Raw genomic sequence first — 23,232 nt, forward strand, 5'->3', positions numbered from 1 at the left:
TTAATTAGCCTAGTATCAAAAACATATATTTAGCTTGAAAGACTCATTAGGAGGAATTATGCTAACATTTATTTTAAAATAGATATCTCTTTGCAAAGCTTAACAAAAGATCCAATTATTCATCCATTTACAATTTGACATTGTATAAAACTTCTAAAGGAGAGATAATTGCTGTTTAATCAATAAATCTATGACAATATTATGATAGAAAATAGTTGAACATAAGGTCGGTGAAGCCTTGTTCTTAAGGGCATGTCGCTGTCCTGTAAGTAGGTCTCGTTACAAGGAACAAATAGGAACACGGAAAATTCCTCACTTGACACGTAGCATCTTAATCTGCCAGCGGGATATCCTCTCATAAATCGCTTCAAAGGTCTGGAATTTTGCTGAAGAAAAAAATATATTTACCAAAGAAAAAATATATAATAATAATTATATATTTATTACCTAAACTTTGACGCCTTAGAATACTTAACTTTCAGGGACAAGGTGCCAGATGCATTAGGATACTCAACTGAGTAAGTATGTGTTTTGAGATGGGTGAGAGACTGTAGCCCATGACTATGGCAGAAAAAAATAGGGATATGATTGATGACCATACTTGCGAAACGCAGTTTGGTATATAACCGTTGCTACATACTTGCCACTTTTCCAACTTTTGTTAGATACGAGTATTTTCCTTGGAACGTTTATCCTGTTGTTAGGCTGTAGCTAAAAATAATACATCGTTATTACGTTGTATCTTAAAGTAATATTCTAGAAGGTAAATAAATCTCTAGATTACTCACGGGGAAACATGTAAGGTTATTGATGTTGATCCATTGCGTGCGTGAAATTGAATCACAAGTTGGCATGTCAAAATTTATGAAGACATATCTTTTACTTAGGATTACGCTACGGTACAATATGTACATCTATTTTTATTTATAGCTATTGTAATTTTTGATACCACATGAATCCCAAAAGCAAAAAATATTCAAGACGATTTATATCACACTAGAGGCAATTTATATGAAAGTAAGTAACTTTTATCTTGATTTAAAAGGTTAAATTCAACAATATTAAAATTTTGAACGTGAGACATTGCCAGACGTAAGAGCCAGCCGTCAGCAAATTCGGCGAACGTAAGGGATCGTTTCTTGAAGCAGGTATTACACAAACTGCCCTCAGGCGTAACGATCCCTCGAACAGGGCCTTGAGCAGCTATAACTTAAAATATGACCTATTAACGCGGGAGCGTAGGGCGAAAACAGAAACAAAGCCCCGCTTAACCGCCTATTAACAACAAATAACAATAAGTAATTGCTATCACTGATAAAACAAAAATATATTTCGATATACTTTTATTAAGTTAATAAAATGAATAAAATAAAAAAGTTGTTAAGCAAACTCGAGGTTGCTTCAATAAACAAAAATGTTTATGGAGCTGCTTTTGTTCAAGATAACGAGTAAAGTCTATTTGTTGAGCTCCGTGTTGAGCTTTATTTTTATGTGTTACAGGTGCAGCTATTCCAGGGTGGATCGGGAGCGGAACCGCGCCTCACTACTCTTATGTAACAGACAGTAGCCCCATTGTGAGCCACAACGAGCCACGCGAGCACGAGTGCGCATTCACAATTGTCACCAAGCCCTGAAGTGACGCCGCGCTCACTAATTGGGTCAAGGTTCCGGTTACCCCGGGTAACGATAAACAAATAAAATCTGTCTGGGGGATAGCCTGTTTCTTGTAAAAAACAATTGTTTTTTAATGGCTCACTCGACTTTATGATGTCGCTTTGAAAAGGAAGTCAATTACAATTTCATCCATTTTATTGATGTTTTGATTAAACCTTTTGAAAGTAAGTACCTACCTGCTGATAATGATTAAGTCTTAATTATTACATTAACTTTAGGAAAGGTAATAAAACAGAACATAACGTCTTCTAACCTTTTCCGCCAGACAGATATCCGAAATTGCCGTGATCACCAATCCGACACGCTTGGGTGTTCATGACCGCAATTCGATCCTGAAATGTCGCTAACGAAGCTGCCTTCCGACCAAACCTTTATATCCTTTAATACGTTACGCAGTACCATTCCCTTTTTAGTAGGCACCTACGCGTCTTGTCGGACCTGTCGTAAAGGTTCTACCAAGCATTTGTCCTTATTTGTATAAAGGACTGCTCGTAAAAATATGTACAGAATGTATACAAAAAGCGTGTTGCGGAGAGCTCGTTTACAACACAATCACACTGAAGGCGTTTTCATAACAAACAATAGGCTCTTCGCTCCGGTCGCCAATACAAACACGAGTGGATTGCTCTCCACAACGTCAAGTTCGGACAAGTACTACGAATATTGGATTTTTTCGAATACAAAATTGATGTTGAAATGTATATAAGTATATACTTTCATATGTACGTTTATGTTAGGTACCTAACCACGTCTAAAACGCATAGTTAAGCATGTTTAGTTTCAAGGAAATTATCTTATTCAGAGCACATCGAAACTTGCGGTTTTCAGCTACGATCGTGGGAACGAGGTTAAATATATAGAAAGCACCCGCTCTTCGCACTGTCTAAACTTATTCGAGCATCAGCATTTCCAAAATGATTGCGGGTCGGTATAGTTACGACTTTGGAGTTTATTCAAGCGAATCAAAACAAACGAAAGATTCTCCTTTGAAATTGAAATTCGTGCCGGCGTCCCGTACAAAATGATTTCCATATCCACTGCTCTCAAAGTTCCAAGATTTGTTTTATCTAGCTCATCTCAGAAACCAGAGATCCAAGTTTAAATTCTGCTGCTGACAAAACTAGACACGGAAAACATTTAATATCTCATACGAAGATTTATATCGTAACTTCAGCAGTCAATTTATTTTCTCAAAAATTTTCCTCTGCAGGGAAGATGGGTCCTTTACCTGTTAAGACTCTTCCAACGTTTAATGTCAAGCCATTTCATTTTACTTCCTCTTAACTTTTAACTCAGATAAAAACGTAGTAAAAGTTGATTGTCTGAGAGAACATGAAAGAAAATATAATAAGAGTTATAGGCTATTAAAGTACTTGCTTTTTTCTTGTAAGTTCTTTGTTGCAAATAATTAATTTTCTTACTAATCACATAATTTTTTTCTTCATTATTGTGTTAATAATACAATAAGTCAAAGCTCGGGCAGTGAGTCGAAAGGCTGTTGCACTCATAGACATAATTCTTTGTACTAAATTGGCTGACTTATTAACAATTTACCTACGAATATCAATGTAAGTTCACTATATAAGCAAAACATCTATATTTTATTTTAAAGCAACAATGCGCAAATCAGCTTCTACTTTATATTTTCGCAGGAAATTAATGACAAATAAGGATTTTTCCATCTGGCGTCCTGAAGATCTTTGTCAACTTTTCATTGAAACATTTACCGAGTTGGTACGTTTAAAGAGAAGTAAAGTCTTCGATGTTGTCAAGTCATTTTCATTTAAATTAGTTTTATAAAGTGCCTCGATCCCAATTAGGAAGCGTTATGGTGCGCTGACGTTGCAATGAATAACTAATTCTTTAGAGAACGCAATTAACATTTCTTTGCCATTTTACTGTATCCATTAGTTAATGGGGAGGTTCTAGGAATTTCATTTAACAAATTGCAAAGTTCCATCGATGCTAATACGAATTTTCATGTCGAACTACGCCAATACAAACGATATCCGAATATTGCTCCCGACCTTCTCATACTCGTACAAATATTTTTGTTTGTGCTCTTGTGCTTCGCATGAAATACATAACGTATAGACATTAAGGTGCGTCATCGAGGCACATTTACATGGACTATCTTTTGGAATCTTGCCCTAAGTGGATCGATGGTGTACGGCGCGCGGCGGTCGCCATTCATCATCCAACCCGAACTTAACACCCTTTATATCTATACACCATTAATTTGGGACACCATCATAACTTAGCCTACATTTTTATTACATTTAAGGTTCACTACTGTGACCTCCTCTACTGATATATGTTACATCTGATGGATTTAGATAGAGAGTAGTTGCTATAAGCTATCAGCCATATGAACTTAATAAATATGTACATACTTTTTTCAATTACATTTTTTCGTGAATAACATATACTTCAATTGTTGTCATGATATATGTATATGAAATTATATTAGAAACCCTTATGCAATTACAGTTTCCTTATGTGTGTTTGTTTCCGGAATATCTCCAAGCAGTGAGGATTTTTGTGACTTTACTTTTTTACCCCACTTTACTTACGTGTGAAAATGAGAAAACTTTCCGTATTACAACAACAAGCTCTCAGCCTTGTACATATCGGAGAAGGAATCTTTCAGTTCAGTAGATAAGTTTTCTAATATTTTGTAAACCAACAAATTGAAGCAAAAACTAAGCGAATGAAAACTATGTAATTTAAGTGAAGAAATTCATTTCAGACACCAAATAAGACGTAGCAGATCTGTGTGGTTTAATAATTCATTGTTTCTGCTGTTTACATAATCAAATAATCCACGAACCAAATAAACTTGTGTCGCAGATTTTCTCGAAGGTCCGTGACTTAAAATTTGTATTCGTATAAGACTATTTAAACTCCAACGCACGTTCAAACTGCCGATAGAATAAAAGGACAGCTGGGTGTCCCTGCTTATGGATTGTGTTACAACTTACGCTCTATTGCTATCCCTTTAACAATGTGACTTGCTGTCGGACCCAATGACTCGTTTTGTAACTAATGTCTAATGTCCCTTCCAATTATGCTCAAAGTGTAAGAAAAAGGGGAAGCTTTTGTGGTTGTGTGGGTACGTACTTATACACCAAAGGCATATATAATATGTAGGTATAGCTATAGGGATCCCTAACAATAAGGCGATAGTAGAATGGAATCCCTCTTAAAGCCTTTATTGGCGCGGAAAGGCTTAGCTCTACAAGCCAGTCTGGTCAAACTTGAACAACCATTTTCGTAAATAGAGCGTTGAATTTCTTGATACGTTTACAAAACGATAAAGGCTGTTCGAAAATAGAACAGTCCCAGGATAAAACGTACGTACCTAACTAATATACAAAGTGCTTTTTATTGCTTTCCAAATTACTTCTCCCAACAAACGTAGAAATATGGACATAATTCGTTGCGTGACACAACGGTATCAATAAAGTGGGGTGATACGAGCTGCGTGTAGGCGAGTGTACAACAAACTTTGTGGTATACCTCTGTTCTTATTTCTAATTTAGGAACATCAAAATATGATTCGTCGATGTAGGCAAAATACTCAATATTATTAACGTAATCAAATATCAAAGGATAACATAGACAATACTTCAAAAAAATCTGTTTTTCACTAATTAGGGAATTTATCTTCATGACAACATTTAAGAAATTATTTCAAGATGTTTAAATAAAATTAAATATTATTCGTATATTCTTTATCAGGAGCACGACTTTACAAGGCTGTCTATTGATTTCAGTACTACGTTATCTGTTTCTGTAATGAGACACGTAAACGCCACAAGACACGAAGACGTTACGCAAATTCGTTTATTTGTTCGTGAGATTTATCAAGGCCTTGCCAAACGCTTGTATTGGTGAAAAGGACATTTGATGTCAACAAGCTTCTGTTTTTAAACATTTTTAATCTTTTGCTCCATAACATAAACGCTGTCATTCAATGTATGTTTAATTGATATGATATATTCAAATGATATTAACATCCGAATTCGGTACCGAATCCTGTTAAAAGTATTAATATTCATAGAATAAAACCTAATGAAGTTTTACCAAAAGCAATTCTTGTAAAAGAAACGTTTGAACAGAATTGCTTTTTAAATAACTTTTAGATTTTCAACATTTTCATGCGAATATAAAGGCCAAGCTTGTTTTCTTAAAGATTACTTGGAAATAGCAGAGAGAAGATAACATTTGGCCTATGATGGGTAAATTAGATTTCTTAGGAAAAGTTGAAAAGAGTCAACCTTCGAGTACGGAGTACACAACCTTAAAAGACACAAAATCCTCCCGCTATTGTGTTTCATGAAATTGAAACCCCTTAACAAAGGAATTACTCGAAAGTGGAAAGTTGTAAGTAAACATTATTGTTGAACTAATGTGACGTTTCATAGGTGCCTGCAAAGGCCTATGTGAAATAAAAAGATTTTGATTTTGATTTTTTGATTTTTATGATCTGTTTATTTTTGCTTTCCGAATAAACTGTTATAAAAGCAATTATTGAATATTGCTCTGAATAATTGTTCATATATGAAACATAGACCAAGCAAGCTGCTTAGGGGTCCTATGATTCATAAATTAGATTATGCTTTTATGTTCAACGAAAAGGTGGTCTAATCACTTAAAAAGAGTACCGAAATCCTTGGATTATCCCATAATCATCCAATGATTTATAAGCTAAAACTGTTGTGTAGTCTAGTTATGTCTCTCTATTGTAACTATCTGGAACCTATCTGATTTGCGGGAACACCTTTACAAAGATACAAGGAAAATGCGAAGTTATGTAATACAAGGCGTCTCATAGCTAAGGCTTCCGTAGTAGATTATATAGATAAGTAAGTAAACAAAAAGAACACGAGTCTGTGGTTCTTGGTCAAAGCAATCAATAAAACTTTAAGTATTACCAGTAAGCATACAAGAGGCTCATAGATATATTATTTTTATTTTATCTACTTACTTGACAAAAGATTGAAGACCCAGTCATAAATCAAGAGTATCTTATATTCGCCTTAAATGATCACGATTACAAATCATCAGTTCAGAAAGCCAGTGCAAGAATTCAGCATCATTCGAGTCTACTAGTACCTACATTACAATAAACCTTATATTGCATTTAACATTAAGAATGTACAAAAGCATCCTGCTTTTGACTTCAATATGTTGCAACAATACTTAGTGCAAGCTTTAACAAAGACTATAAATCTTGTGATAGTGGATCGCACACACACACACCCCCTCACACACACACACATACAGACACATACACGCTTACCTACTTACAAAAGTAGAAGGTTCAACTGTAATGCTGTCCAGTTTCAGAATTAGAACATAAATAACCATTAAATAAAACCCTATTATTTCTTTTAGTGCAGGAAAAACAAGGTAAGCATTCTCTGGTGAATTTATGTCTATCCGGAACGTTGTTTTGGTAAATAAATAATAAATAAGGATTTTCTAACGGCAGCGAAACAAAGGTTTGCACCAGGGTTTCTATGATTTCGTTAGGTATACATAGATAGCGAATGTAAGTAGTATTTTAGCTTCGTCATAACATGATTGCGTTTTGTGATACTTTTCTAAATTGATAGGCTATTGGATATTGAGCAGAACAAATGAAGGTCGACAATATGAATGGACTTAAGCCAATATACTTTTTGAGAAGCTCGAGCTGCTCAATAACAATGGCTACGAACGAACAACTGAATTCCTTCCCTTCATAACATATAAAAACTTATTGGTTTCATATCAAATCCCTCTTACCTAACTCCCTTTCTCGTTTTTGTAATGGATCGCGATTTACATTTAACATTTTACGAGTTGGGTCGACTTTACTGAAACTCTGTTTTATATCTATTTACTTATCGCGAAATGGTAATATTAAATCTCGTTCCCTGCAATAACACCTGAACTTTATGCATAAATATTCAAAATATATGTAAATTAAACGAAACCCCCATGAAGACGCCGGCGGGCCTAGAAATATATTACTGTGGGGTGACTAACTGTTACAATAAAAAAGTTTCATTTAAATAAAATACATATACCGAAGAAAAGTGTAAATTATAACCTTCAGAAAGTAAATAAGAATAATCTATGACATATTTTAAGCTGTAAAAAATCGTCTTCATAAAACTTAAAACTTTGTGAAACCCATTTAAAATCGTATGATAATATTATTATTTAATAAAATTATAACTAAATTAAATTCAGCACAAATAAAAGCTACTTACGTATGCAAGTCAAATCCGATGTATGTACACTAGCACGTGAGGTTCAGTTGGCGACGTAAGGCGAGTGGAAATCCCGCGGAGCAGCGCAAGGCGGGCGCATTACGTAGCCAATGCGCCCCTACTGAAGGACTGTGACGTTAGGCGGCCCGCCCCGCCCGCATACACCACTTCCTAGCCTGCCAAGTGCGACATGAAATAACTACGACTTTTTTTCGAAATGTTTATTAGGGATGAACTTTTGAAGCTCGTAGCGGCTACGAACTGCTACGGCGTAGCTTAATTCCATTCTGATCTGTAGAATTAATAATATGGATAATAGGCGTCAATAATTGAAAAAGTTTATAGGGAAACTTTCAAACATTATGTAGGTAGGTATACCATGGTATTATCACAGAGCTAATTATGTTTTGAGTAATTACTTATTACTTTTTTAACACACGTACGAACAAGGCTTTATTAATATAATTTCTGAAAAAAAAACAGTCGTTTTAATTTCTTTCAAATTGGATACTTAAATCCTTTACTTGAAAAGCCTGCACTCACAAACTATCCGATAAAAATAAAAGCCATTTTACCGGAAACTCGAATAAGCTCAATGTCGGATTAAAGCCTTCGGAGGGTAATGCGATGATCGCGGCTTTGTCTTACAGATATTTCCCACTTTCGCTCACAAAATATTGGCTGTGAAGCCCCTGCAATAAAGTACATTTAATCAGATGGCGACAATAATCAGCTCGAGTTCGGAAGGCGAATGTAATATTGTCTCCCGTAATTAGTTTTCCGCAGTAGGTATGTACTGCCGTATGTTTACTGATACGGATGATCAAGTTTTAGTACGTGTACATCGATGTATTTTTTTTTAATTTCAGGAAAGCGTGCTAGCCATATTTTGGGTCTCTCAATGTTGGTACATGCACATTGTCTTTGTATTCATAAGCTCGAGAGCGCTCAGCTAGAGTGGTCGAGTGACCGAGTCGGACTAATTAGTAGGTACTCTGCTGAAAGGATAGATAAACAGATGGACTTTAAAGCCACCTGTCCTTTTCCATTTGCATGTAAAAAAAATTGTAAAAAAAACACGCTCTAGACGTCTTCAAGAAAACTAGTAACAAAGACAAAAATCATATAGTTAAAAAGATGAATAAGTAGTTTCCTTAAACAAATATATGTGTGTAGAGTACTTACTTACTAACCACTTATACTCGTCTAAATAAGTACATAGTTTGAATGGACATCGACATACGAGTTTCGAAGGGTCTTTCAATATTGTTGAGTGTGTTTGAGTTGTTCTACTTGCTGCAACTGGGGCTCACTTGTTTTTGTAAAACGATATGCCGCGCCTAACATCGTACCATTGGTAGGTATTACTTAATATAAATGCGAATGTTTGTAATAAGTTAGGTATATTCCTTTCTAAGCTAAGTTAAGCAATAACTTGCTTACAACTACTTAAATTCACCGTTTGGTGCGATTTCATAAGTATGGAAGATGCTATAACTTATTTTTCGGTATAAAAATAAAGAAATCATCAATCATCATCATAGGTGGGAAAAAAAACAGTAAAAATTTTCAACAATATAAAAATCTTTATTGCTTAAACATTTCTTATACGTAATCTAATGACATGTGATCACACAAGTTGGTTGATAATATCCGTCAGAGCCCATAGAGTGTCGCTGAGATAAGTGGATAGCAGTCAACTCGGCTACTCCGAAGTCGTAGTCAGTGAATTTCTTTAGCACTTCAGTTCCGTCAAAAGTTTCCCTGGGCCTTCTAGAATGTCTTGCCGATGGCGCCGAACTGTCTACATTAGAGTTTGCGGAATGAACTCTATACTTCGAATTTATTAACGTAACGTGCAACTTTACATTGTCTCTGTCGTATTCCCTGTCCATGTAGCCTGAAAGAATTAAAAAAATAAAACATTTAGCCTACTTCTCGAAAGCATAGTGATGAGCGAGGAGGTAGTTAGCCGCAGATAAGTCTATAGCGTGGCGGAAAATGTTGCCATACGGATATGGGTTCATTTTAGAAAGTTTGGCCAAACCAAGCAACCAAATGAAGGAATAGAAAAGAAAGGTATAAAAACTTGATTACATAAAATTTTAGGTTTATCCAAAGTTGATTGAAACACCATGCACCTACTTTATCAGAAAAAAAACTGGACAAAAGTGGGTAACTTATTTAATTTCTGTAACAAATTACCTGCTCTATAAAAATATTCCACCAATGCATCAGCTAGCTGTTGAATCAATCCCCTTGCACTTCCCTCTTCCTCAACCAGTCCATATAAAACATCAATTTGTGAAGGATCATCATTCATGTACGATAGTCCTTTTAGTCTTATCTTCAGGGGTAAATGGCCTGCAAGCATGGGCCTGAAAATAAACTCACAATTAATGATGATTTTCCAATGACATATTTTTATTAAAAAGTTTTGTTGATGTTAGAATTTGTGTCTTACATGACAACTTTTTCTTTAGCCTCTGTAAGTAGTTTGGATGCAAACAGTCTTTCTTCGTTGTCCATCAAGCACATGACACCAAGTGTGAGATGCAACTTAGTGGGTTTGATGAATAGAGATTTATCAAGACCTCTACTACTAGGGCAGTCACGTAAAACGCTAGCCTGAAAATATGTGAAAAACAGTTAATACACACGTTACTGTGATCTACTTCTAGAATATATATTCTTATGCAGATTATATTATTTAATACATTTAAAAAATATGAGAGATTGTAAAATGAAAAAAAAAAAACTCAATGTTAACCTGAAATTCTTCATATCTTTTCTGTATATCTGTGCTGTTCATAGGTATTGATATGAAATGTGTTGATTTCTGTTTCATTCTTGATGACATTACTATTATGTTTATGCGTCTCCTAGCTGCTTTTACACTCTGAAAGAGTTACAAAGCACAAATAAAGAAATATTATAAATAAATAACTCTAAGAGTGACTTGCCCCATTTAACTAACGATAAACATAATCAAACTCTAACCAGCAGTAAAATGGCCAACCATTAGTCAAATCGATTTGACAACTGAAAATGATTTGGCTATTGCTCTACTTAATTAAATGATGCTACACAGTGTGAATATAGTTATAAGTCACAAAATAAAATCCAAAAGTAATTTACCATTTCACTTGGCCCAAATATAACTATATCACCTTCTTGCCCTTGTTTTGGTATCTTAATGTCTGTCTTTGTATCCCTCTCTATTCTCATTTTCATGGCACCTTTTTTCCCTATGATGGATCCAACATAATGTCTACAAGAAAAATTATAGTGTCTGTTAATTATAGGTACCTGATGTTTTGAACATGAAGGAGGTTTATATCCCTTCTAAGAAATATTTTTACACTCTTAGTTTAAGTGAAACTTACTTTGAAACATGTAGACTGGTGCTGTATCGAGAGTTATCTACCATGATCACTTCAAAATCATCATCATCTCCTTCATCAAGAACCTCATTGTGGACAACATCTGGAAATCGGTGCATATAGTATTACAAAACTGAAATTTTATAAACAGTGTAAGTGATTCATTTACTTTTCTCTCCACCTAATTCTTACCATTTTCATATAAATCATGTTCTTGGAAAGTCGTTGTATCTATTGCAGCATCATTTACTCTATAACATCTACCTTCTATCCACTTGACGTGTGGTTTCAGGATATCGGACATCATTGTATTATTGTTGTTGTAAATATTGTTTTATTGTGGACAGGAAAAGCCTTTTTCTTAACAATTCTAAATAATATAGTGATTCGGCAAACCAAACAGAAACGTTATCTCTGTCGGCTACTTCAGCTTAGGCACATTCAGCATTAAACCATACTAGGAAAATACAAAAATACATTAAATACGGAGAAATACTGATTTCAAGAATCTTTTATTTCTTCAAAATACTAAAAAAACCTATAATAAAACAGCGAATTGATATTAGCGAATAATTATTTGACATTAACATTTTTGACAATAATGACAATCTCGTTTATCATCTTAACATTTTACAACAACTCAACACATTATTTCTACAGATTATTAAAAATCTTAAAAGAAAAGAATTTCTAAACGAGTGAAAAGAAACCATTCGTCAATTCGCCATGCATCTGTTATGGACCATGTGATTAATTCGGGCATTATTAATAATGCCCGAGCATTATGAATAATGTCTAGCTTTATCGGGCCAAGTGATTAATAACTATCTTAACTTCATTATTTATCACATTGCACGGGCATTATTATATTGCTACATGACAGTTGGGCAATTTGATAATAAAGCAAAAAATTGAAGTTAGTGACGAAAACGTATCCCACGTAACGGTTGCCCGGGTAACTGGGTTGAGGAGGTCAGATAGGGCAGTCGCTCCTTGTAAAGCACTGGTACTCAGTTACATCCGGTTAGACTGGAAGCCGACCCCAACATAGTTTGGGAAAAAGGCTCGGAGGATGATGTGACGAAAACGTATCGCTGCAAAACCGACTCCACGTAGTCTTGTCTGTCCTACCCCTAGAGTGCAATTCACAACCGCGTAAGTGTGGAGGGGCGAGGCGGCCTGCGAGCTGAGGCGCAGGTAGTTTTAACGCTCGCCGACGCGGCTGAGGCTGGCCGGCTGAGCCGGCCAGCAAGCCGAAGCTGCGGCGGTGAGCGTGAAAACCATCTGCGACGATAAGCTCGCATGGGACCGCCGGAACCCCGCAGCACCGGAGCCGTGACAGAAGCCATGCTTGCTGCATGTTGCTTGCTTACATTTTAAACGTACTGAGTTAAAAAAATAGAAGCTAAATAAATAAATTTTATGATGTCATTTAATAGTATTTTAGAAGTTTACTGTTAGAACGCATGCTACAAATTTAGATGCTAAAAAATAACCATCATGCGGAGTTGTATTTAGAGCGGTTTACTTAGAAGATAACGAGTGGCTGAGATAGTATTATTTAGATGCTCGTTAATTGTGGCTGACTTAGTAATTTAGAAGGCAACATACATTATTCGGGGCGAATAATTATATTAAAAAGGAGCCTGTTTAATAAGCACCCTTTAAATATGACTTTCCTTAACTTTTAAATGCAAAAACTAGTGGATTTTTAAGGCAGAAGTCCTTCATAATTAATCCAAATCATGAGGCTGATTATTTAAGTGGTTTAATATTTAGTTTATTTTAAATTAAATGGCAATAACAAGAAAAAAATGAATATAAATATGTTATTACTTTGCTTGTATTACTTTGCCCAAAAGGTCACGGGCAATATGTATAGTGCCCGGTCAATTTGATTATTTGAATAATTATTATCAAATTGCGCTCTCATATTGGGCATTTTTCATAATGACCGGGCATTATGTATACTGCTCAATTTATCACTTGGTCCATAACACATCCATCCATCTCTACCACACTTGTCTGGTAATGTAATGATTTTTTGAGCACACGTAAAAAACAGCTTTGAGAAAAAATAAAAGTAGTGTACTATGATTTTACTTACTTTTAAAACCCGATATGTGTTAGTTGACGGTCGCTAAGTACGGCTTCCAGTCTAACCGGATTCAGCTGAGTACCAGTGCTTTACAAGAAGCGACTGCCTATCTGACCTCCTCAAACCAGTTAATACTAATACTTCGACTATTAGTAGGATATTCAAATATAAAATGTTTTATTGATTTTGTCGCGTTCACTTGATCGAAAGCCAACATTTAATTGTAATCCTAAATAATATTTTATTTTGCATTAAAACGTTTATCGGGTTACGTCTCTCCGGGTATAATGTAGCTTTCAAACAGTGAAATAATTTTTCAAATCGTTTGAGTAATTTCGGAGCCTTACGGGGTATAAACAAAACATAGATGGCGCCCAGAGCAACTTTCACCAGGCAGCTTTTTCTTGAAGGAGACGGTGTCGGATTAACGGTTAACCATTATAGCAAGAGAAACCAGACAAGCCTTTCTTAGCAACTGAACTGAAATGAATTTCTTGTACTTCATAGGAACACCGACGGTTTGCAATGTGTTAAGGGCCTTGCAGTTGCTTAATACCTACTCTGCCAAATACCGTTAACCTTCAGGCACATGATAAGATGGTCTATTCTTTGGAAGAAACACTGACGAAAATGCGGACAAACAAGAGGGCATTGTTCTCAGCTCAAGAATGAGTGGACCGAAATCTAAAATGTGGGTACTTGTCTTCTTTCTTGATTGGTTGTTTTGCTTTCGATAAGTATGTCTCTATCTCTTCAAAATTAATTTGATTACCATCTCCCGAGCCTTTTCCCAAAATTAATTTATATGTATAAATGAAAAATCAGGTGCCCATGCAAAATCGTGACTTAATAATTTGCTTTAATTTATTCGTTATTTGTAATAAATTAATATCGCTAAGAAAAACATCAAACACTATATTATCAACACTAAATAAACGACCTAGCCGTTTCCGAAGATGCCATTGAAGTCGCTGTTATTTGCGTATACAAATAAATGGAAATCACGACACAAGGCTAACCAGTATGCATATTGGGCTCACTCTCAACTCAATTGTGGACAAAGCGTAATATACTTACTACAACTGGTACAACTGATAAAGCGTGTGATAAGCTTATCATTAACCTATTGCGCTGTTAAGTACCTTGTATTTATATTTGTGTATGTAATATAGTTAAATGATACTGCAGCCTATAAACGTGTTTGTGTTTTCAACTCGAACAATAAAGTTATATTAAAAAATGGATAAAAAGAATCTGAGACCAGTAAATACGTCTTATTATAATACAAATTATCAGTATAGCAACGTTAATAAAGAAGGTGAGTAAACATCAAATTGATATTATTTATGATTCTACATCCACAGTGCATGTTAATGACTTGTAGTTCTTATTTTATTACTTATACCACTTCGTGTTTTATTGATTGGAGTCTAAAGTTCTTTGGATTAAAACTAAATCAATTGTTTCTTATTTAATTTCTTTCAGATATTATTATTTAATTAGATATCTTTCCCCAGTTATTTTCCAGAGTCACTACTTTAGGTATGTGCCTAAGTTTGTGTAGATAGAAATAGGTAATAATCTGTCTTGGGTCAGAATTATTTTTCTTTGTCCAAATAATCTATTATTATACCTACCTACATGTCCTATCTAATTAAAAAAATCTGTTATAAACTTTTGACATGTAGGCAGGCCCGCCGTAAGCGGGCGTGCAAGGCGTGCACCGCACGCGGGCGGCACGTCCTAGGGGGCGGCAAATCGAGCGACCTATCACGTAATATTAAAAAAAAACAATATATTTTTACCAATTATTTGATTTCAATATTTCTGAACACAGCAATAGCGCTAAGAATATTACTTACACTGCCGGTTTCAGTTACATCTGTTGATCATTTTCAAAATTAAAAATTATTAAAAACGATTTAAGATCAACCATTAGCGTAGCGTGGGGGGAGAGAGCAGGGGGGGCAAATGCCCTGGGCGGCACTATTTAGGGGGCGGCAAAATTAACCCATACGGCAAAATTAAACCATAATTACGTAATAAAAATATTTTTACTAAAAATAGATGAGTAGATTAGCAATTAAATTTCAGAAAAAGCCGCCCTCGCTTTGGTCGTCCCCTATCAATTTTGACGGGTTCATCCTTTGCATCCCCAAAAAAATTCGCGCTCGCTGCGCTCGCGCCTCCATTCATGTCAGTTATCGCAGTCGCAATTTATCTTTGTTTAATTGTTGAAGCATTCAATTCCGAAAAATCATTTTTCGCGCACGTCCGTTATAGCTTTTTGTTTACTTTGGCTTTTTATGATATGTTTACTTCATGAAAACTCTAAGGAAAAAATCGCGCTCGCTTCGCTCGCGGCTTCATGTACATTTGCACTTCATTTCTGAGCATATCTTTCTTTTTGACTTTGCTTTGTTAATTTACAGTGGTTTTAATTTGTTTTGTGTCCTTAGACTAAAAAAATTTCGCGCTCGCTTCGCTCGCGCTTCCTTACATATGAAATATGTCTCATGCGTTGATTTTTTCAACGGGAAACCCACCAAAAACCATTAATAACATATTTTACTGAAATTAAACATTGCTATAGATATTTAAGTTCGTTAGTTTAAGTTACCCATAATCTGTTCTAAGCACTTTGATATACATTATGTTGGTAAGTACCTACCTATTAATCACAATCTTTCAATACATAGGGGCCACTTGGGTAATGATTGCACTGCATTGATGCCCCAATGAGAGCGGTGCATGTACATATTTTTTTCTGTTGGACAAGTAAAATGGATATGAATGGGCAGGGGGGTCCGGACCCCCTGGACTCCCCCCCCCCTTATATATTAAAAAAAAAAACCCAGTATAATATGTAGTCGTAGGGCGGCATAATCGGTTTTGCACGCGGGCGAACAAACAGCTAGCGGCGGGCCTGCATGTAGGTTATACATGCAATTATCAAATTGTATTAAAAATTATCGTTCAGATTAACCTACAGCTAAACTAGTAGAACATAGTATGACCTAGAGTGGTACACACTGCATAGATCATCATCCTCCGAGCCTTTTTTCCCAATCATGTTGGGGTCGCAGTGGCGGATTTAGAAATTTGCCGCCAGTAGGCCATTCAATTTTTGCCGCCCCTAATGATTGTGAACTTAATGATATTTCTGTCAGTTACTCTTACTAGATTATTTTTGCAACCCGCTATGTACCGAAGAGTTTAATGTTGACCTAACAAGTTTATTTGACAGCGACTTTAAAGCGGAAAACCTCTGTAACTTTTAAACGGCTCAATCAATTTTCATCAAACATGTCCAAGAACACTTGCCCGTAAAAAACCTGTAATAAAAAAAAAAACTAAATTGAAATCGGTTCATTCGTTCGGGTGCTATGATCAGTGGCGGCGAAATTTTGGAGTCTTGGAACTCAAAAATACTCAAAGAAGTTTGAAAAAAACCAGTGTAAAGTGAAATAGCTGCGAGCGTAGCGAGCGCGAAATTTTTTAGGGTTGGAAAACAAAAGTACCCAAACAAATGTGAAAAAAAAACCACTGCAAAGACAAGAAGCCGCGAGCGTAGCCAGCGCGAAATTTGTGATTTTTGGGACGCAATGATACCTAAAGAAATTAGAAAAAAGTCACTGTCAAGCGAGCGTAGCGAGCGCGAAATTTTGGAGTCTTGGAACTCAAAAATACTCAAACAAGTTTGAAAAAAACCAGTGTAAAGTGAAATAGCTGCGAGCGCAGCGAGGTCCGCTATTTTGGTGATTTTGGTCCATACGGTAGTTTGCTGTACAATCATTTTGCAATCGTAAATCATTTGCAGACAAAATGATTCATTATTGAATGACAGAAAAGGATAAAAACGTTTATTTCAAAGAAAAAATAGCGGAATGCCACATACCCTTCAATCGTAATCGAGTCGGGATCGGATCTCAGTCGAATCGAGTCGAACGTGAATCGTATGACGCTTAAGTAAAATTAGGAGAATCGCGGCCCTGAGCGTGTACTGGCGTGTACGCGCCATAAAGTGTGAAAGCGCTCTTATTTTGTTTGTAATTAGTGCGAATTGAGTTTGCAAATGTATTATAAACCACGACACTCGACAGCAGCACCCACTGGCCTCTGAAATGCAAATTGCAATAATTGATTCTAATTGGTTATCTAATCTCATCGGCTTTTATTACATCTACCGGTCACCTCCCAAAATGTATGTATCGTTTGGATATCACAGGAAATCCAAATCAATTAATTTTAGTGTTACTTTTCTTAAAAAAATATTATTGCAGGAAAAAAACTTAGTATTTTTAACCGACTTCCCTAAAAGGAGGAGGTTATCAATTCGGATGGTTGTCATCCGAATCTAGAATAATATTTATATTCATTTATATATTGCCGAAAAACTAAACGGATCATCTTGTAAATAACATGACATTTGACAGTAAGTAGGTACTGTCTAGTCACAGCATAGATATAATATTACTAAACAAGATTGCGCACGCTCAAAATATATATTTACGAAAATGAACTCTATTCTAACGCAATAAGGTACTAAATTGATTGCATAATACACAGAGGCAAATCCGAGCCGAGAGGGATAGTTCGAACGGAGGCTGTCTGTCTCTTTCTAACACCTTGCCAGCATAAAAAAATGTTGTGATCAAAAGTTTTGTCTTCCCAAAAAACAATTGAATCACTTATATTTTTATCTTATTTTAACAATTGTAAGTCAACAAATTAATAACAATCGCATTAATTTATTCGTATTTATTATTAAAACATAAACAACATAAATTTTTATGTTGCTTTTTTTTATTTTCTAGCGGTAACCCTGAACATTCTTGGCGCGTAATCAGCATTTAAAATTTTGTTTATATTTTTTTGTATTAAATCAATTTAAACTATTAAAATGGTGAAGTGTTGCGTTTCTACTTGCAAATGTGAATCCTATGGTGGTTGCAATATATCGTTCCACAGGTTAGCTAATAATAACATTTTCGTAAACCAAACAACTAGGATGCCCATGAATTCTTGTAACGAGTCAAAATATGGGTGATGGATTTTAAAACTGTTGTACTATTGTTATAGCTTCCCAAAAAATGAAGAAAGGCGACATAAATGGCTCAGCAGTCTATATATGAAGTAGAAATACAAAAAAAAACAGTCTTCACTTCGAATCTTCCTGCTTTTATACTGCTAATTTCCGCTAATTATTAAAAGCCTTTATTAGTATCTTAAGGTCACAAACTGCGTCCCTCTTATTATAAAAACTGCCGCAAGTAGTGGTTTAAACCAGACTGAAGACGTCTTGGTTTGTTACGGTACTTACGATAGTCTTTACATCCTTATTACAAAACGTAGACTAAGAGAAGACTGTTTGGTACTTCTATTTGTCTGTGGTTGAAATAATATCCACAGATTATAAGCAACAAATATTTAAATCATTCGTTCAATCGTTCCGGATTCTATGCGCCGTTCCTTTTTACATTATTTTGTTAAGTCTATTTTGATGAAAAATAATTAACTATGATAATAAAAAAAATATCTCTGCAGTTGAAAAGATTACTTTTTATTATTTAAAGGTAATTTTATATTTCTAGTAACTTTTAACGATATACATGATCCAATTATTCTCTTTTAAACAACTATTGAGTTTGCGCGTATAACGGACCGTCAGCGCGCGTATCCGAGTTATGTTTTGTTTTTAGGTTAGAAATAACTTGGATTATTTTCATCCCGATTTAAATGATTAAATAAGACGTTGTGCATCTCATTAGAACCTCTTCAAAATTAAGTGCACAATAACTTACACACAGAATATCGTGTGCATTAAATTACCAAAAGAAAATGAAACAACATAAAAGTAGAAAATTATATTTTATTCCGATGTCTATTTATACAGTTAAACGCACTGATACATGTTGGACACTGTTCTTCATCACACAATCTTGTTCCCTTTCTCATCTTGGCATTTTTGTAAATTTTAGCAAGCTTCCAGTCTTTTACATACATTGCATATTACTGGCAGAGATACGGCGTGTAAAACGCCAAAATAGTCTTGAATCTGTAAATAAACAGTAGACTGTATGATAATCTGATATATTTTCGGAGTTTCATCAAAATCCATGTGGTAGTGTATGCGTGGAACATAAACAAACATCCATAATAAAAACTTCCACTCTCATACAATTAATTAGGATGTTTTGGCAACCTACTTGCACTGTAAAGGCTACTTACTTTATGGCGAGCCCAGTTGAGCATCATATCATCATCCTGGATCATCATGGATTATCATCATGCATTCAATTGACTATTATTTCGAAAAACGTAAATCGATATTTACATCGAAAATTGTCGTCAGGTAATTTGAAGAAATTTTCTCGATGACGCACTCTGTTGGGTCCCCGGACACTCTCAATAGTATTCTAACACATCCAAGTATTCCAAATCACACATATTTATATCTACTTTCGTTTTTTTCATCACAAAACAAATAACCTCAAAAGTAAATAATGTCGGAATTTGACGTTTGTCAACTAAGTACTGCAGTTAAACTAGGGGGCTCGATGGTTTATCTTTTGTACTACAGATAGTAATAGGACTTGCGATAAACTGCGTTTTGTAATAACGTTTTTTCAAGGTCGTACTTAAAGCTGGATTAAAGGTAGTACAAAAGCCGATACTTATTTGATACCGTGTTTTATAATAAGAGGGCGTAAGTTAAAACTTCAATACTAATCTGTGTTTAATAATCTTAGCAAATTCGGATTTGTCTCACATAGCTTAATCTCATAGTCACCCTATTAGAAAGGGACAGACAGCCTCCGTACTAACTGTTTCACTCGGCTCGTTTTTTGGGTTTATATGCGCAGTCCTGTTTACTAATATTATGTCTATGAGTCACAGTCACTATAGTTCGGCCATTCAGAGAATGCGTTCCTGACACGTCGCGATTGAACTGACGACGTAATAACATTCATTGATTATTGATATAATAATGTTGTTTTAATGCTCCTCAATTGTTAAAACGGTAAACAACCAGCAAAAATATTTTTATCGTAACTGCAACGCCATTGCAAAGTTACGTCGTCAGTTCAATCGCGACGTGTCAGGAACGCATTCTCTGAATGGCCGAACTATAGTGTCTCGTTTTGAGTTTTGTCTGTCAGTCAGAATTTCAGATTATCTTGGGAATGGAAATTGTAAATAAAACAATACTGGTTGTGAATTTGTCTTACTGATTTATTTCCAAAGCTCAGTGGTTACATAATGACAGCATAATTCAAGTAAAGCTAATCAATCATTTCGTTTCTGACATTCGCTAAAATAAATATGCTAAGTTATGCACGTCACCGTTGAACTGTTATAGTGTAAATAAATGTTTTATTTACATAAGTTACTATTTATTATATGTGCTAGCTAGTGCAGTAATCAAAATATGACAATAAATGTGTAAAATGTTTGTTTTCCCATTTCAGATAAATTCAGGCATCCAAATACAATATGATTTCAATGTGAATCAGCTTATGTAAACCAGTCATAGTCAACTAAATTCTAGACTATGATTATGAAATTTAAGTAAATATAATTTTTGAGGGTACCTATTTAATAAGTAATTGAATAAAATAATTTATTGAATTATCAAAGTTCAGACTAAAATGTGGGAATGTGTGTAATGGTTTTTTTGCTTTTCAATGTTTATTCACAACTTCGTTTTAATTTTTCAGATGGACATAAAATGCATGGATCTCGGCGTGTTATAACATTTTGCCTGTTGACAACAGTCCTGCCCTCAATTTTGATTATTTTGCCTTTGTATTTAAGAAATATAAAATATGCAGATGTTATGTATAAAATATCAGATTCAGATGTTATTCAAATTCATAAAGGTCAATCATCAGTATTTTGTGAGAAACATTCATTAAAAATGAATACTACCTTCAGTGCATTCCAAATGAAAGGAACACCTGAAATATCTAATAAGAGAAAACATATTCGACTAAAAAAGTCAATGATCTTACCTGATGATACATTAGAATATTGGGGCTTTTATTTATTAAGAGGTGCTTTAGTGGAATTAAAAGCATGTTCTCAACATGAAGGCTCGAAGATTCTTGTTGTTAAAGGAGATAGAATATTGAATACCTGTGGACTTTTAGATGGATTTAATAAGCAGGGCAAAGATCTTCCTAAAGTTGAGCACCAAGGAGTACTTGTCACATTAGAGAAACCCGATGGAAGACTGAAAACCAATAATACTCAATACTACAAAACCACAAATACTGAAGATTTGTTCAGTAACCTTGATGATAAGAACAAAACAAATAAAATGGTAAATAATTCCATAAACAATCATAATGATGAAAAAAGGCTTAAGAGAGATATTAATAGTATACCATTGCATAATCCGAACACATTGTTAGATACTGGTGTTTACCATGGGGGTAATGCTTTCAACAGCACTGTGAAACTGCAGGAGCCTGTGTCTAGATTTGAAAGTAATTTGTATGAATGTTTTCATAACAAAATTTTAATGAACCACCTATTCCCCTTCTCCATGCAATGTAACAGCACAAATTACTTAGAAAATACTACCATTCTCAAAGTAGTTCATGAAGTACTGCTTGATGGATATTATTATTATATATTCTATACTGATAATGGAATTAATGACATACATGCAATTTTCGATATTTATAAACCAACATTCCAATATGTAAACAATTCTGATTCCAAAGTATGTGTTAACAAAACTGAATGTGAATTCAATATAGATTTCTTCAGTGACGAGTTAGTTATAGTTGAAAAACCTACAAAAGAGGGCTTACAAAATGAAGAAAGCGATTCTTCAATCCTCATATCTATGTGTCATCCTCGAATGTCTGTTTACATATTTTTTCCTATTTCTGTCCTTTTACTCATATTACTTTTTGCATTTTTATGATATTTGTTGAAAGTGTTATTCCATTTAATTTTAGTGAACATGAACATTACCAGAAGTGTGATATTAATTTATTAGGATTTTGAAGTTTTAATGATGTTAAATAGTGGTTATTATATGTTGTATAATTATATTAGGAATAATAAATATTGACTGTTGTGAATAATATAACGTGAAAGAAAACTGATTAGACACTGATGGTAATTTTATTAACCTTGTTAAATGCGAAATTTAAAGCAAACCAAACAGCCTGAAAAATGTATCCTACGAATTACGATAATGATGATATCCTGTTATCGACTGCTGGTGTGAGAAATCTCGGGTTCGATTCCCGGCTTAGGCCGAAATCGCTTTATGGGTTTTAGTTAGAAACTCACAAATCAGGGGCCCGATTCTCCTAAGTTAATAATGTCAAAATCGAATAGTAATCGAATCGCAATACGATCGTAATAGCAGTTTTAACCATATCGGGCATTCTGCTACTAATAAAAGACCAATCGTATTCGATTGACATTTGATTGGTGTGCGATTGGTATGCTATTTTGGTAATTTTGGTCTATACGATAGTTTGCCGTGCAATCATTTTGCAATCGTAAAACATTTGCAGACAAAATGATTCATTATTGAATGACAGAAAAGAATAAAAACGTTTATTTCAAAGAAAAAATAGCGGAATGCCACATACGCTTCAATAGTAATCGAGTCGGGATTGGATCTCAGTCGAATCGAGTCGAACGTCAATCGAAGGTCGCTTAAGTAAAATTAGGAGAATCGGGCCCCAGTCTGGAAGCTGGATATCAATCGCATGTCGCTTAAATAAAATTAGCAGGATCCAGCCCCAGTTTTTATACTTGTGCGGGAAACTCCCCGGGTGAGACC

At 34.9% G+C, this 23,232-nt stretch overlaps 2 protein-coding genes across 10 annotated transcripts; one reads left to right on the plus strand and one right to left on the minus strand.

The window, feature by feature from the left end:
* Positions 1 to 9,503: 9,503 nt before the first annotated feature.
* On the minus strand, positions 9,504 to 11,905 carry LOC124646302 (activating signal cointegrator 1 complex subunit 1). The gene is made up of 7 exons (XM_047186423.1): positions 11,513 to 11,905; positions 11,324 to 11,423; positions 11,076 to 11,208; positions 10,708 to 10,836; positions 10,402 to 10,565; positions 10,143 to 10,315; positions 9,504 to 9,837 (listed from the first exon to the last, which is right to left on the minus strand). The coding sequence occupies exons 1-7, from the start codon at positions 11,625 to 11,627 to the stop codon at positions 9,554 to 9,556; spliced, it is 1,098 nt and encodes a 365-aa protein (XP_047042379.1). The 5' UTR covers positions 11,628 to 11,905; the 3' UTR covers positions 9,504 to 9,553.
* Positions 11,906 to 13,959: 2,054 nt separating this feature from the next.
* On the plus strand, positions 13,960 to 22,549 carry LOC124646184. Of its 9 annotated transcripts, none has more exons than XM_047186271.1 (3): positions 14,515 to 14,736; positions 20,891 to 20,990; positions 21,140 to 22,549. In XM_047186271.1, the coding sequence occupies exon 3, from the start codon at positions 21,151 to 21,153 to the stop codon at positions 22,354 to 22,356; it is 1,206 nt and encodes a 401-aa protein (XP_047042227.1). In that variant the 5' UTR covers positions 14,515 to 14,736; positions 20,891 to 20,990; positions 21,140 to 21,150; the 3' UTR covers positions 22,357 to 22,549. The 9 variants fall into 9 exon arrangements, with proteins under 9 accessions (XP_047042233.1, XP_047042224.1, XP_047042227.1 ...); XM_047186270.1 differs by lacking the exon at positions 14,515 to 14,736 and adding an exon at positions 20,555 to 20,782; XM_047186273.1 differs by lacking the exon at positions 14,515 to 14,736 and adding an exon at positions 20,555 to 20,698 and having other exon boundaries at positions 20,891 to 21,024.
* The last annotated feature ends 683 nt before the right edge of the window (positions 22,550 to 23,232 follow it).

Source organism: Helicoverpa zea, chromosome 3, assembly GCF_022581195.2.
Source record: "Helicoverpa zea isolate HzStark_Cry1AcR chromosome 3, ilHelZeax1.1, whole genome shotgun sequence".
Classification (NCBI taxonomy): domain Eukaryota; kingdom Metazoa; phylum Arthropoda; class Insecta; order Lepidoptera; family Noctuidae; genus Helicoverpa; species Helicoverpa zea.